The sequence below is a fragment of the Dendropsophus ebraccatus genome, chromosome 3 (assembly GCF_027789765.1).
Source record: "Dendropsophus ebraccatus isolate aDenEbr1 chromosome 3, aDenEbr1.pat, whole genome shotgun sequence".
In the NCBI taxonomy this organism is placed as follows: domain Eukaryota; kingdom Metazoa; phylum Chordata; class Amphibia; order Anura; family Hylidae; genus Dendropsophus; species Dendropsophus ebraccatus.
Window position 1 is genome coordinate 45,482,100 of NC_091456.1, and position 16,701 is coordinate 45,498,800.

Sequence of the window (16,701 nt, forward strand, 5' to 3'; positions counted from 1 at the left end):
AAAGACTTATACTTTCAGTGGTCTCCTGGCTTCACTTCCGCCATGATTTGCAAAAAACAGTTTTTTTATGGCAATTTTGCACAAATCAGGACATCATGACATTATCTGTCCTGTACTATGAACGCCAGGCTAGTGCCGCCATAGTTACAGTGGGGTGGAGGGGCCCAGGCTTGGTGAACAGCCCGGGGCCTAAGGTAAAGTTAATCCGCCCCTGCCCCCAGAACACACAAGAAAAACTATATAGAAGCCAGACCAAATTCCTATACTTACACTGCCCACTTTGGGCTCCTCTTCATGTCCAGGCACTGCTGCACTGGGCCATGGAACAATATTGTGTGTACTGCCACATAAACATCATGAGGTTGTATGTGTCAGGACCCATTGTGGTAGCATCTGTCCCTGAGGAAGGCTACTGACTGTTACCTATTGGACCAATATAACAGATTCCAGACAGAATAATGTTCCCCCTAAGCCTTTGTAGCTAATGGATGGGGCAGTTTTGTTCCCTCTTAGCCATGCCATACAGATCCACCACATAAATATTACTGCATAGTGCAAAACAATTAGCTAGAATTTTATGGGTTAATGATAACATACCAGGGGTATAAGGGAAAGGGTAATATACGTAACTTTGGTGATCTGGAGTTAATGTCTAAAGGCCCTATTCCACGAAACGATTATCGTTCATAAACTCGCTCCAACGACCGCTCGTTTACAGCTATTCCACGGAACAATTATTGTTAACAAGCGAACGACAACTGCAAAATCGTTGGTGAGTCGTTCAAAATAGTTTTTCAGCATGTCGAAAAAAAATCGTTGGTCTTTGAAAGATAATTCACTAATCGGTTTGTAAAATTAGATCTTTCAGTCGTTCATAAAAAGGTTTAAAAAAAGTAGGTGTGTCGTATGGTCATGATCACCCCAGAGAACGTTTTAAACCACCGCAAAATAATCGTTACACTACATATATCGTTCACGTTCAAAAATGATGAATCGTGCGGACCGTGTCCTTTGTCTGCAATAATTTAAAAACTCAAAGTGCAAAATAGCAGATTTTTTATTACATCACATCCAGAATTTTTTTTTATAAAAAGTAATCAAAAAGTCCCATATACGCAACTGTGGTACTGATAAAAACTACAGATTATGGTGAAAAAAATGACCTCTCAAATAACCCAATAGACCAAAAAAAAAAAAATTTAAAGAGATCAGAATAGAGCAATTTAAAGCACATTTAATAATAAAAAAAAAGTTTAACTTTTTATTTTGTACAAGATTTTTGGCAAATTTGTAACTCCTCCCATAACTATAGAGTAGAGTGATACCTCTTATATTTTTCCATATAATAAGACATATAAAGGCCTAATTTTTGCAGGACAAATAGACCTTTTTAATGACATTCTTCATTTTATCATAATACATACTGCAAAACCGAAAAAATAAATATTTCTGGGCCAAAATTGTAAAAAAAAAAAAAAAAAAAACCCTCACAAAACACTAATAATTTTGCAACTATTATGGGATTTTGCTCCTACCATGCTCACTTTGCAATAAAACTGATATGTTATCTTTATTCTGTGTGTTATTCTGTGTTAGGTGTTCAAGTACAGCAATCTATATACTTTTTGTGCTTTCTTTGCTTGTGTAGAAAAAAAAAACATGGTTTTGAATCACCATATCCTGACTTGTATGACTATGTCATGTCTTCATCTACAGAGAGGTATGAAGCTTATTTGGTACACAGTGATTTGTAGTTTTTATCAGTACCAGACCTTGGTGGATGGCACAATTAATTTGCTTTATATTCCATTTTATCTGAGAGATGATATAGCCAAAAATCTTCCATTCTGGCTTTTGGTATTATCTTTCATTTACACCGATCACCATGTGGGATCAATAATGGCTTATTTTAAGAATCCAGACGATTCCGCACATGGTTATATCGTCCGAACCTAACCGTGCGGTATTTGATTGTCGGTGGCTGCTGAAGTTGGATAAAGCACTAAGGCTGCCTGGAAAACATGGATACATGGATACAAAAGAGACAGAGATCATGTGACCTAGGTCTCAGAAGGGAGGGGGAGGACAGAGGAGTGGAGACAAAGTGGACTAGGAAGTGAGAATTTTCAGTAGCTTCAGGGTCTAAGTGAGGATGTGCTGCAGACAAACAGCCCAATTCATAAAATCTTTTTTTTAAAGTGAAATACCACTTTAAGGATAGGCTCACACTGTGTCAGAGGCTCAGGGCCTTAGTTACAGAATCTAAATGAAATTATGGGACAAAAAACAATCAGTGTGCAGCATTTTTTTTGTTCTACTAGACCCTAGCCTAAGACACAGTGTGAACCCAGCCTAAGAAAGTGACATACCATATACTTAGTTCATTTGACACATATTTGTTACTCATTATGTCCTTTCACGTAGCCATTGTAGTGAATCCAACCATAAATTACAAACAACTATTATTAAAGTTTTCTTATTTTAGCTTTATTTTAAATTATATTCTTTTTTTGCATCTTTCAGGTTCAGTCAAAGGCAAAATACTGCTACAAAAATAGTGGAGTGCATGCTCTGAAAGGGGGCATAAAGCATGAGGCAACAGGAGCACAAGGCAATTTAAGGAGATAAATAGGCGATAGATTAAAGCAAGGGTTCAGGCAATATGGCATGACATACAGAAGTCAATAGGATGCATGTTAAGATGGGGAAGCACTGGAAAAGGATCTGAAAAAAGGAGTGATGCAGGCAAGGGGAGAGCATATCCATGGTGGGTTGCTTTGAGGCTGTCGGAGGAATGAGTTGAGGTGCAAAATTCTACTGCAATGGAAAAATAACGTTGCAAAGATACTGAACAGGATCATCACATTCCTTGAAAGCATACTTAATAGGAAGAGAAGAGAAAGAAATGCAGTAAACAGTACAGAAGAAAAGAACACAATTGGTAGAAGAGTTTCAACAGTCATAGTCCTTTTTTTTTTCTTTTATCGGGATTGATGGAACTACTAATATTCAGGCTGGCTACACAAATAAAAGGTTTCAACCAATTTGTTCACTATATGCCAAGTATGTGGCTTTGTGCCATGTGTCACCTCATCTTGTATGATCAAAATCTGACCACTCTCAAAAAGTATAAAAAAATAGTCATTCTCATGGTCACACTAACAGATGTGAACGAGGACAGCTAATCCAGGTCACAAATTTATAGTGCTCTTACCCCTAAACTGGATCTCTGTGACTGGGTCTAATAGACGTGTGACCTTTATGATAGAGACAGTTGATAGGGGCGAAAAATCGGATCTAGATGTGTTGCCAGCAAAAGAGAAGGATGAAGAGGTTGTAACAGTATGAGACGAAAGGGTACGATGGGAGACGAGAGAAAGGAAGAGAGAGAGAGAAGCCCTTTTCATGTAAACATTAGGGATAGAGAGGTAGAGAAGGAGAGACAGATAGGAGAGACTTTGTGAGAGAACACTTTTCATCTCATGTCAGAAAATACGAGATGAGGAATGCGAGCGAAACATCGAGAAACAGCACGACAGCCACCACAAGAGGGTCAGCATCCTGCAGAAAAGGAAGATTCATATCAGAGAGAGAAAAGTATACAAAAAGCAGAACGCAAAAAGAAATTTCACATCTAGAGGGAAATCTCACCATTTGCATACGAGGTTTTGGGGGGGGCTCATGTATCCCCCCAGTAGCCACTGGTTCTTCCATGCATTCTATGCTGGGTGAAGGGTTATTCAGTTCATTTTCAGGCATGGATTCAGTGGTTTCTTGTACCACTGGTTGATCAACAACATGTGCTGGGGTTCCCAACTGAGAAGGAGAATCTTCTTCCTGGATGGGGGGGCACGGAGTCCCGTCTCTGAGATGGTTGCACAACAGACCTGGGGGAGTGTCAGGGTGGCTGGGAGGCAAGCTTGGTTCTGGGGTTTGGTCAGACAAAGGTGTTCCGTCATTACACATCTCAGTGGGACATTGTCTAAGCCAAGGCATATCACCTTCAACGCTGTGCTCCTCCTCATCCTGTACACATTGTGAGCCTGTAAAGAAAAAACATCCCAAAAAATTACTGTTTTTTACATTTAACATATGTGTATATATATATATATATATATATATATATATATATAATTTATTTAATTATTTATTTTTTATGTATACAGAACCATTGGCATATGCGCAAGGTCCTTTGCTGGTATAAATCATTGGTACCAGTAATCACTATGCTTAACTGTATCTACTCTCTCCTCAGATATCTTTGCAGTTTGTAGAATATTCAGCTTTAGGGTACAAACCCACTTGCCGGATCCGCAGCGAGTCCCCTTGCTGCGTATTTGCAGCGAGACTCGTTGCGGATCCAGCCCCTATTCTTTCAATGGAAGACAAAATCGCAGCAGGGATGTACATCCCTGCTGCGATTTTGTCTGCAGCCCGCCCCATTAACCCCCCGGCCGCCGGACATTATACATTAGCGGGTCCCCGTTCCTGCTTGCTTCGGGCTCCTGGTGTCTTCACGGCCCGCCCGGCCAATCAGTGCGCTGCGGCGGGGCAGCGCACTGATTGGCCAGGCGGAACGTGTTGGGAGCCGCCGAAGCAAGCAGGAGCGGGGACCCGGTAATGTATACTGTATCCTGCCCATCCCCCTGCAGCCCCGATCGCCCGCACCATTGCCCCCGGCCGCACCATTGCCCCCGGCCGCACGATCGCCCCTGGCCGCATGATCGCCCCCAGCCCCTTGGCCGCACGATCGCCCCCAGCCCCCGGCCGCACGATCGCCCCGCAGCCCCCGGCCGCACGATCGTCCCCAGCCCCGCAGCCCCCAGCCGCACTGATTGGCCGGGCGGGCTGTGAAGACACCGGGAGCCCCGAAGCAAGCAGGAACGGGGACCAGGTAATGTATAATGTCTGGCGGCCGGGGGGTTAATGGGGCAGGCTGCAGACAAAATCGCAACAGGGATGTACAGAGTTTCTCTGCTATTGAAAGTATAGGGTCGGGATCTGCAGCGAGTCTCGCTGCAAAAAGGAAGCGAGGAGACTCGCTACAGATCCGACAAGTAGGTTTGAACCCTCAGGCTAAGTTCACACTACATATAAATTCATTAAACAACTGCCGTAGTGGCAACCACGGCCCTTATTTAATGAATTTACCAATCACATTCATTGCTATGGAATTCCTCCCGCAGTGTATACACTCTATAAACACTCCAACTGGGATTCCCTGAGGCGGCACCGAAAACTGACATGTCAGTTTTGTGCGGCTGCCATTTATTGAATAGCGGCCGCACAAGACTGACAGAGCAGACAATGTAAAGTTCGGCTCAGGCCGCACTTTACATTGTGTGCTTAGGTAATTGGAATGCAGGCATACCTGAATGCGCCCGCTTCCCGATTAAGGCTATTTTCACACTACGTAAAACTACGGCCGTAGTTCTCGCCGCAGAACTATAGCCATAGTTTTGCGGCGTTGAACATAGCCTTGTGTGCAATTGGATCCCGGCCGGAGCGTACACACATCGTATACGCTCCGGCCGGGATCTGTGCAGTGCGGGAAAAAAATGACAGGTCAGTTTTCTGCAGCCGGAATTCAGTGAATTCCGGCCGCAGAAAGCCCTGTCAGTTCACACAGTGAAGTGAGCGGCTCCGGCCGCTTGCTTCACTGTGGGCTATGGGAAGCCCTGATGCGGGCACACGCTGATGCGCCCGCATCAGAGCTCCGCTTAAGTACCGGCCGAGATGATCCGGCCAGAGACCGGCCGTTCCGTGACCCAGTCGGAGTCACGGAACGGCCGGTCTGATACGCAGTGTGAACATAGCCTAAAAAGAAATTAAGCTCATTCGGCCGCTACTGCAGTACCGGCCATGATGAACGTCACTGACACTGGTCGTTTTGTGACACAGCCATGTCATAGAACGGCCAGTTCCATAACTAGTGTAAACCCGACCAGTAAGTGTTCACCGGGATTTGGAAACCTTGCAGCTTTCTTCTGAAAACAACACCAGGCCTGAGCCCAATTTGTATGTGGTATTGCATTTGCATATTTCATATTGAGTTGTAACACCACATACAGTACAACCTGAGGACAGGTATATAAAAATGTATCTGTTAGAGGTTGTAATACCAAGACACACAGTACAAGTAGTAAAAATAAAACAGAGCAGGCTGGAAAGCAAAGTTAGACAAGACTATGGCCCAGGTTTATCAAAGACTGTAAAATATAGACTGGTGTAAACTGTCCACAGCAACCAATCACAGCTCAGCTTTCATTTTACCAGAGCGGAAAGCTGAGCTGTGATTGGTTGCTGTGGGCAGTTTACACCAGTGTATATTATACACCCTTTGTTAAATCTCCCCCTGTATGTCTCTAGCGATTCCCATACTTCTTTCGGTTAGATTTCATACACTTTTGGCGTTTTCTCAGGTGAACTTACCAGACTGGAACCTTTACACATTGATTTATAAACCTGGTCCATTTACAACCTTTCCTAGCTAGTGCGTCCAAATATTTTCTGTGTGCATGCAAGTGTATTTCACTGGATAATGTGCTCACTTGGTGTCTCCAGCAGTTCCTCCAGGTCATGAGAGAGGATTCGTGCGGTACGAGACGCTTCCAGTGCCTGTTGTGCAGCTACAGAAGCAGAATCGGCTTGAAGTCGAGCATCAGCAGCACTGACAAGCAAAAAAGACATAAAGAGACACATCAGGAGGGAGGATTCAAAGACGCTCAAAGGCTGATTCATTCTGACAGTGCTCTGTGTGTGTCTGTATCATAATACAGGAACTGAGAAATAAAGATGCTCCATGTAGTATAGACTACACACTATAAGAAGGTAATTGTGACAGTGTATATTTAGCAAATTGTCTTGAATAAAAAGATTCTGCTTTGTGTATTTGTAAGACGTGGTGGGCTAAGGTGTGGGATGCGAGAGGTTGGGCAGGTGACTACCCTGCAAGGAGGGCATGAAGCAGTAAAAGGAGGAACACACAGTCTAGTAACTTCTCCAACACACAAACTTTAGTCTTCAGGGGCATATTAAAGAAAATGTACCACTAGTACATTGCTTTTTTATTTTCTACATCAGTCATGTCAAACTCTGGCCCGTAGTGCCATTATTTTTGGCCCAACACGCAATTCAGAGTTTGAATTACATCTGGCCCACCATGGCTACTATATAAGACTATGGGGGAGGGCTGGCTACTATATATGAGACTATGGGGGAGGGCTGGCTACTATATGAGACTACTGGGGAGGGGTGGCTACTATATGAGACTACTGCGGAGGGGTGGCTACTATATGAGACTATGGGGGAGGGCTAAATACTATATGAGACTACTGGGGAGGGGTGGCTACTATATGAGACTATGGGGGAGGGCTGCGTACTATATGAGACTACTGGGGAGTGGTAGCTACTATATGAGACTACTGGGGAGGGCTGCGTACTATATGAGACTACTGGGGAGGGCTGCGTACTATATGAGACTACAGGGGAGGGCTGGCTACTATATGAGACTATTGGGGAGGGCTGGCTACTATATGAGACTATGGGAGAGGGCTGGCTACTATATGAGACTATGGGAGAGGGCTGGCTACTATATGAGACTATGGGGGAGGGCTGGCTACTATATGAGACTACTGGGGAGGGCTGGCTACTATATGAGACTATGGGGGAGGGCTGGCTACTATATGAGACTACTGGGGAGAGCTGGCTACTATATGAGACTACTGGGGAGGGCTGGCTACTACATAAGAGACTATGGGGGAGGGCTGGCTACTATATAAGAGACTATTGAGGAGGGCTGGCCACTATATGATACTATGGGGGAGGGCTGGCTACTATATAAGAGACTATGGGGGAGGGCTGGCTACTATATAAGAGACTATGGGGGAGGGCTGGCTACTATATGAGACTACTGAGGAGGGCTGGCTACTATATGAGACTACTGGGGAGAGCTGGCTACTATATGAGACTACGGGGGAGGGCTGCGTACTATATGAGACTACTGGGGAGGGCTGGCTACTATATGAGACTATTGGGGAGGGCTGGCTACTATATGAGACTATGGGGGAGGGCTGGCTACTATATGAGACTACTGGGGAGGGCTGGCTACTATATGAGACTATGGGGGAGGGCTGGCTACTATATGAGACTACTGAGGAGGGCTGGCTACTATATGAGACTACTGGGGAGGGCTGTCTACTATATGAGACTACTGGGGAGGGCTGGCTACTACATAAGAGACTATGGGGGAGGGCTGACTACTATATAAGAGACTATTGAGGAGGGCTGGCCACTATATGATACTATGGGGGAGGGCTGGCTACTATATAAGAGACTATGGGGGAGGGCTGGCTACTATATGAGACTATGGGGGAGGGCTGACTGCTATATGAGACTACAGGGGAGGGCTGGCTACTATATATGAGGCTATGGGGGAGTGCTGGCTACTATATGAGACTACTGGGGAGGGGTGGCTACTATATGAGACTACTGGGGAGGGCTGGCTACTATATGAGACTATGGGGGAGGGCTGCGTACTATATGAGACTACTGGGGAGGGCTGGCTACTATAAGACTACTGGGGAGGGCTGCGTACTATATGAGACTATGGGGGAGGGCTGCGTACTATATGAGACTACTGGGGAGGGCTGGCTACTATATGAGACTACTGGGGAGGGCTGGCTACTATAGGAGACTACTGGGGAGGGCTGGCTACTATAGGAGACTACTGGGGAGGGCTGGCTACTACATAAGAGACTATGGGGGAGGGCTGACTACTATATAAGAGACTATTGGGGAGGGCTGGCCACTATATGATACTATGGGGGAGGGCTGGCTACTATATAAGAGACTATGGGGGAGGGCTGGCTACTATATCAGACTCTGGGGGAGGGCTGGCCACTATATGATACTATGGGGGAGGGCTGGCTACTATATAAGAGACTACAGGGGAGGGCTGACTACTATATGAGACTATGGGGGAGGGCTGACTGCTATATGAGACTACAGGGGAGTGCTGGCTACTATATGAGACTACAGGGGAGGGTTGGCTACTACAAAAGAGACTATTGGGGAGGGTTGGCTACTATATGGGAAATTTGGGGGGCTGGCTATTATTTGGGCACTATTGGCAGGGCTGGCTAATATGTGGGGCAATTTTGGTTGAGTTGGCTACTACATTGGGTAATATTGGGGGACGTTGGCTATTACATGGGTTGGGGTTTAATTATGTCATAGCAATTTATCATGTAATTTATCATAGTGCACAGCACTGGGAGACTCACGCCAATGATGCCAGGACCGAAGCATTCGCGCTTCAATAATTATCAAGGTTAGCCCGTGTCTTTGTCCAATTTTTTAATTTTGGCCCACTGTGTATTTGAGTTTGACACCCCTGTTCTACATGAACAGACCAGTGCGGGGGCGGGCATGCCGGTGCCGTGGTCCTTTTTTTAAACTGCCGCCTGGTCTATTACTGAGCACCAGGAGGGCATGAGGCACCGGGGGCAGGCCCGTCAGCCCCCAGTGTTACAAAAACCCCTCCCCTCTGTAACGCGGCTTTATTGATTCTAACAAAGCAGCGTCACAGAGGGGAGATCACTACACTGGGCTGGTGGGCCCGCCTCCAGTGCCTTATGCCTAGATGGTGCTTGGTAATAGACCAGTGCCATACGTAGGAACCAGGGTGGTGGTTCTAAAAAAAGGACCGTGGCACTGGCGCCACTCTATTCATGTACAAAACAAAAAGCAATGAACTAGTGGTACATTCACTTTAAGCATGCCAGTTCCCAATACATATGGCACACAAGCTTAAAGGAGAAGTCCGGCAAATTTTTTTTATTAAAGTATTGTATTGCCCCCCAAAAGTTATACAAATCCCCAATATACACTTATTACAGGAAATGCTGATAAAGTGCTTTTTTCCCTGCACTTACTACTGCATCAAGGCTTCACTTCCTGGATAACATGGTGATGTCACGACCCGACTCCCAGAGCTGTGCAGCCTGTGGCTGCTGGAGAGGATGATGGCAGGGGGACACTGGGAATACTTTAATAAAAAAAATTCCAGACTTCTCCTTTAAAAGTTATTACAGAAATGCACAGACGCTTTACTTGCAGTTATGAGCATACTCAGCAGCTGTTCCTGCTACTCCCCCACAATGCTTGTCTTAAGTGTAATGTAATGTATCACCTAGATTATTTTTTTTTTACTGATTGGGGACAGATACTGAAAGATGTTATTTTTAACAGCATTTAGATGATATGCTTTACAGCAAGCCCATGAAATGTAGGCACAATAGACAGGACCTGGTCTATTCAGATGAATGGAAAAGGCTTCTGGGCATGCTCAGTGACCTCTGTTATCTATCTACTGGTGTCACCTTTCATTGTACTCCTGATTAGGAGGACAATGCTGGGAAATGATCTGTACAGAACAGGAAGCTTTTGCTTAGTTTTATGCCTAAGGCCCAGTTCACACTGAGCAAAAACTGCATAATGGTGGAAATAAAAACTGCAAGGGATTACTTTATAAGGCTATGTTCACACTACGTATAGAGACCGGCCGGTAGTTAAGTACCAGCCGGATGATCTTCCCGGCCACAGAGCTCTGATGCGGGCGCATCAGCACCCGCATCAGAGCTTCCCATAGCACACAGAGCCGCTCGCTTGACTGTTTGAACTGACAGGGTTTCCTACGGCCCCAATTCATTGAATTGCGGCTGCAGAAAACTGACATGTCAGTTCTTTGCGGCCCCACATGGGATCCCGGCCGGAGCGCATACGATGTGTATACGCTCCGGCCGGGATCCTATTGAAAATAAGGCATTGTTCCACCCCGCATAAAGTACTGCCGTTGTTGCCCGTGGCAACAACGGCCGTTCTTTTACATAGTATCAACATAGCCTAACATTGCAAGACTTTAGGATTATCTAAAAATATATAGTATAATGGAAAATTTGAAAATCCATCACCAAAAATGTATTTTTCTGATCACACATTCCCTTTAAGACATACCAAAAATTGATTCTATTAACATACAAAAAAAAAAAAAAAAACACAACACATATACGTTTTTTCCCCACAAATACATTTAAAAACCTTTTTCTATACAGCAAAATTAAACATACTGGAATGGAAACAAAAACACTGCGTGAACCTAGCCTTATAAAAGCGTTTCACAAATACACTGTGTGAACATAGGTTAATAGCCTGTTGGTCCATGGAGAGCCTCTCCTCCATCTTCTACAAACCACTACAGCACTTAGGGCCCCTTAGGGACTGTAATACACAATCTGCATACTGTCCACTATTGCGGGTCCTCAATTGTGAATATTATGGGACCCATTGTATTCTATGGACCAATGCACATGACTGTGGATTTCAGAGCGTGCGTCCTGAACTGTGAGTGATCTGTGATTGCGGGAGGCCCCAAGATCACACTAGCCATTGGTGCCCTAGGAATCATTGGTTTTGTTGACCCACAAAACCAATATGGACGTGTACAGGAGTCCTTACTCTGTACAGCTGCAGCCTCCAGCCCCACAGTTTCCGAGTCCCTTGGCTCCAGCAGACTTTGTGATCACAGCCCAGCAGGAAAGTCGTGCTGTCAGATGTCTCAGAACACACTCCATTACAGCATCTTGTAAGAACTATCAGCGGGTCATCGTTCTATGCAGCAGCTCACAGCCCTCACAGTGGCGGAAGGTAACATACTCCATCATTCTTCTCTAGTGCTATCATTTTGATCTTGTTGCTGTGTTCTGGTGAACCCCTGATCAGGGCTTAAGAAGCCCCCAGGGTTCCTGATAAGCCTGGCTGGTAAACACTGACCTATAGGCTCATCTACACCCATGATTTGTTTCTATCCAGTCGTAATGATGATTGCACAGTGTAAATACTGTATATGAAAAAAAACAACTTTTTTTTTATCATATTATCCTAATAGATTGTGTACTGGTACATAGTCTGCTCCTAAAGCAAGTGGTCTATGGAACTGCCGGTAGAGCTATATCCTTACATTAGTAGTGGACTACATACCAGACAGAGTTTTGAAAAAGTATCCCGCCACGTGAGCGGAATGATAGCCTTTAAAAAATGTGTTAATTGCAATTTTTTGACCCCCTAGAACCTTCTTTCAATTATGTTTAATATATACTGGGCTTTATAGGGGCCTTTTTTTTAGTTCTAGGCTATGTTCACACTACGTAAAATAACGGCCGTTGTCCGCGCCGCAAAACTACGGTTCCCTATAATGACTGCAATGCAATGTAACTACGGCCGTTTAATTCACACTACGTATCAGATAATGGCCGTTGTTTATACGGCCCCGTGAAAAATGAACAAGTCAATTATTTCCGGCCGGTAATACTGCAACAACGGCCGTGGATTTCAATGCAGCCGCGAACGTGAAATTTATATCTGTCGAATTAAACTTGATTTTGATGTAAAATATTTTCTGAGTGGTTTAGTGGGCGCAGTATTTAAGGTAAATGACCTGTTTCATCCCGTTTATGAACATGCTAGGAATCAAAATTAAACAACGGACGTAGTTTCACGACTAGCTCGTATGATCGTAATTCTACGGCCGTAGTTTTGGTCGCAAAAGTCCAGCCGGTGAAAACAACGGCCGTTATTTTACGTAGTGTGAACATAACCCTAATCTGTAGTTTTAGTGGTACCATTTTGGCATAGATTGGATTTTTTTTATTCCATTTTTTGTGGACAAGATGAAATGACGAAAAATTAACCAAATTTTCTTAGGTTTATGCCATTCACCACAAGATTTCATTAGATTATTATTTAATTTAAAGGGAAGCTGTCAGCTACAAGAGGCGTCCCAAACTGCTTACTTGGCTACATGGTTATGGAAGTAGTGAGACTACCTATACCTTTATTGTAGTTGTCTGAGGCTACAATCAGCTAAAAATGCTGCTCTTAAGTGTCATAGAGGCGTGGCCTGAACATTGAAATGCATTAAAATGCCATGGCCATGCTTTTGTGGGGTCTATTAGAATGGGAGAACGGTAAGAATAAGATATTTATTATGTTTTTTATAAGGGCAGCAGTTTTTAACTCCTGGAGAACCTCTTTAACAATCGAGAAAATTTTGTTGGCTGAAAATAATTGCTAGTCAGCTACACATCACCCTACGCAGTTTGATTGTAGCACTATTGCAGTAGTGTTGTGAAACTGGGTTGTGGTCTTCACGGCTAGAAGGGCAACTCCAGCAAAAAAATCTTTCAAATGCAGAAGAGGTTTTCTATGGGGATTTGTTACTGCCCTGGACAGTTCCTGTCCCGTACAGAGGTGGCAGCAGAGAGCACTGTGTTAAACAGGAAAGAATACACCATTTCTTACATACAGAAGCTGGAAGACTTAAGATTTTTAAATAGAAGTAAATTGCAAATCTATATAATCTTTCTGATTTAAAAAAAAAAACATTTTTGCTAAACCACCCCTTTCAGGAATTCACCAAAATTCCCAGTTACTTTTACGACACAAATATAACCAATCCAAAAGCTAGATGAAGATGAACCACTCTTCTGGTTTATCCCCATTTACATTTACTGTTAGATTTATTATTTTACTTTTACATTAATTAATTTCCTCAGTAGTTTCTTTCCTTCCAATCTGTCAGGCGCAGGACGGTACAGTCAGTGATTGCTGTAACTGTTATATACTGTCGATAAAATGCAAATACAAGAAAAGAGCAGAATGCTTCCCCATGTAATTTATGCTTGCTTGCAATTTGCTCCCGGCTAAATGTAAAATAAAAGGGAGAACAATATCCTTTCAGTGTCTTGGAGGCTTGCCAGCAGCACTTGGACACTCTAGTTATCCTTGTAAAATATATAAATCATTGCAGATAAGGAGATGAGCTGAGATAATATATGTTTAATAACATAACACAGTACGTGCAAGAAGTAGCAAATAACATGGCCTGCAAAATATTTCTAATGGAATATTGTGATATTCATCCTTTTATGGCTATGACTAGTCCTCGAAACCGCAAATCTGTAGTCCTCATCTACTTTGTGTATAGAGACAGCTTGATAAGGATGAATAATTTAGTAGTGTCTATATACTACACCCTTTTATGTTTATATGCTCAGGCACACTCTAGTGACTGAAGTCTTTACACTTATTCTATGTCTGATAAGCATCAACCTCTGTATTTATTATTAGGCCTCGTTCACACTATGTATTTTTTCATTAAACAACGGCCATTGTTGCAACGGTCGTTGTTTAATGACAGCAGCCGATCACATTAACCCCGCTGTGTATACACACTGTAGTGCAAACGGGATTCCATGAGAAAACTGACATATCTATTCTGTGCGTTTCAGTGAACAGCGGCTGCACGAAATAGCCCGTGCACACAATGTAAAGTACGGCACCCAGACGTACTTTACATTGTGTGCTATGGCTAATTAGAGTGTGGGCACACCCGATGCCCGCATTCCAATGAAAGGAGAAATCCACCGAAAATATTTATTAAAGTATTGTATTGCCCCCCAAAAGTTATACAAGTCACCAATATACACTTATTACGGGAAATGCTTATAAAGTGCTTTTTTCCGTCAGGATTTAATAAAAAAAATAAAAATAGAACATTAGAGAATCTGTGTAAACCTGCATGTGGTTGTGTTTGGACTGACCTTTAGAATAATGGTATCATGTCACTTTTACCATATAGTGCATTACATAGACACAGGAACCCCTCAAACATTACCATATTGCATTCTTTTTTAACAATTTATATCTTCATAAATAATATTTTTGGGGTTCCATCATACATGTTATGGTAGAATGAAAGACGCCATTACAAAGTACAACTACTCCTGAAAAAAACAAGCCATTGCATGGCCCTGTAGATAGAAAACTGAAAGTGCTAGAGCTCTTAGAAGGGGAGGAGGAAAAATCAAAAACGCAAAAATGAAAATTTGCACAGTTCACTGGGTCATTATGGGCCTGGTCCTCAAAGGGTTGAGTTGGTGATGTTTACCCGGCTGATATTCCATCATCGGCCAATTTAAACATCTCAGTCAGCCGCCGTTCTGTGACACAGCTGTATCAAAGAATGGCCGCTATTTTGCCATGTCTGAACATAGCCTTATACTGTATGTTACCAAATTTAGACAACACATTTTAAATATGAGTGCAATACAACACTGACATATGGAAAAGTTGGTCCCCACCCCCCGCCCCGCAGAAACAGCACCATTTTTGGCAATGGAATAAGATCAGTATTGCAGTAGCAGACCTAACCTATGGACCAGAGTGGCAACGCTTATAGATAAAATTGGCCCTTATTTTTGATAATCTTAGACAACCCATTTAATAGAACTATAGATACCAATCTGGTGAAAGACTATTACCATCAGCAAAATGTTCTTGCTATAAACCTCACTGACCGGAGCCAGAAGCTTCCAACATTGTTAATTGTGTATTTTGGATACAGAACAGCTGATCGGAGGGAGTGCTGGCTGCCTGAAATGCCCCCTTTAAATAGTCACTTTCATTTCATCCAACTTTCTTCCTTTTTATAGTTTCTGAGATTTTTTGCATATGTGTAAGGAGAAGTCTCATGACTTGGTCCTGGCCACTAGGTGTACTAGGTGTGTTGTCCATTGCAATTCTATCTCTGGCATTATCATCAGCAAGTCAATGCTTAGACCACGGCTGCTTTTGTCATGTAATCCCCTCCATGCTGCCATCCACTCTGCAACTGTTTTCCTGCTTACTGTACATAGCACTTCGGAAACCCAATGCATAAATAATTCCCCCCATATGCCAACTACAGTATAGTAGTATATTGTAAATCAACCCCCAACACAGTGCCAGAACGCTCACTCTAAACAGTGCACTTTTCTCCAGCACTATGGAGGAAATTTATTAAGACCTGCATGTCAGTTTTCTGTGTTTTAGGATACTTTTGCACTCCTCCCAACAAAGGGGCATGGTTTAGGTGTAGTGATTTATTAGACACAGTTACTATTATTTTGCACAACTCCACTCTATATTTGTCACCCAAAACAACACGTAAAAAACAAGTGCACAGAAAATTGTACAAATTCATGATACATCATGTGACAATATGATACATTTTATGCTATCAAATCTGGCACATAGGAGAAAAAGTAAGCTTGATAAGGTGCAAAAAAGTCACAAATGATAACTTACAGGTGTACAATCTCTCAATATGCTTAAAAAAAAGAGTACGCCTCTCGAAAAGTCGCAGTGTGGGGAACTTGAACATTTCATCAATGCAAATCCTTTAAGGACTATGTGAGCTCAGGCTTGAGCATTGAAAAAAAGATTTTCTTCCTCATGTCGTGACACCAAGGATTCTGTGCAGCGGGGTGAATAGCCATCTTCAACGTAAGACTATTTGTGATATGTGCATACTTCTATATAAAGTTAACTAAAAAGAAGTTGTGTGTTCTCTACTCTTGGATTGTTGTGGGATAAAATCCCTCCTTTCTGTCTAACCCAGGCATGTCAAACTCTGGCCCATCATTTTTTGTCCTGCCGAGAGGATATAGCGGCCATCTGGACCGCTTATATAATCTTCTAGGCCAAAGTCAATCTTAGGCATGCGGCCTAGAACATGACCAGCACAGGGAGTGACTGTGATGATGTCACCACACTGCCCTGCAGTCTTCTATTAAATAGAAGATGGCATTGCGTCCCAACATT

The 16,701-nt window shown here is 43.3% G+C and overlaps 1 protein-coding gene across 5 annotated transcripts in view; it reads right to left on the bottom strand.

Moving 5' to 3' along the window:
- Nucleotides 1-2,491: 2,491 nt before the first annotated feature.
- JPH4 (junctophilin 4) overlaps nucleotides 2,492-16,701 on the bottom strand; it is a 32,163-nt gene continuing 17,953 nt past the window's right edge. For 4 of the 5 annotated variants that reach the window (XM_069964209.1, XM_069964208.1, XM_069964206.1 and 1 more), the window contains 3 exons: nucleotides 6,552-6,670; nucleotides 3,652-4,043; nucleotides 2,492-3,561 (listed from right to left, as the gene is read on the bottom strand). In XM_069964209.1, coding sequence (XP_069820310.1) covers nucleotides 3,481-3,561; nucleotides 3,652-4,043; nucleotides 6,552-6,670 — 592 coding nt within the window. In that variant the 3' untranslated portion in view covers nucleotides 2,492-3,480. The remainder of the gene's footprint in view (nucleotides 3,562-3,651; nucleotides 4,044-6,551; nucleotides 6,671-16,701) is intronic. The other variant, XM_069964210.1, reaches the window with a different exon arrangement.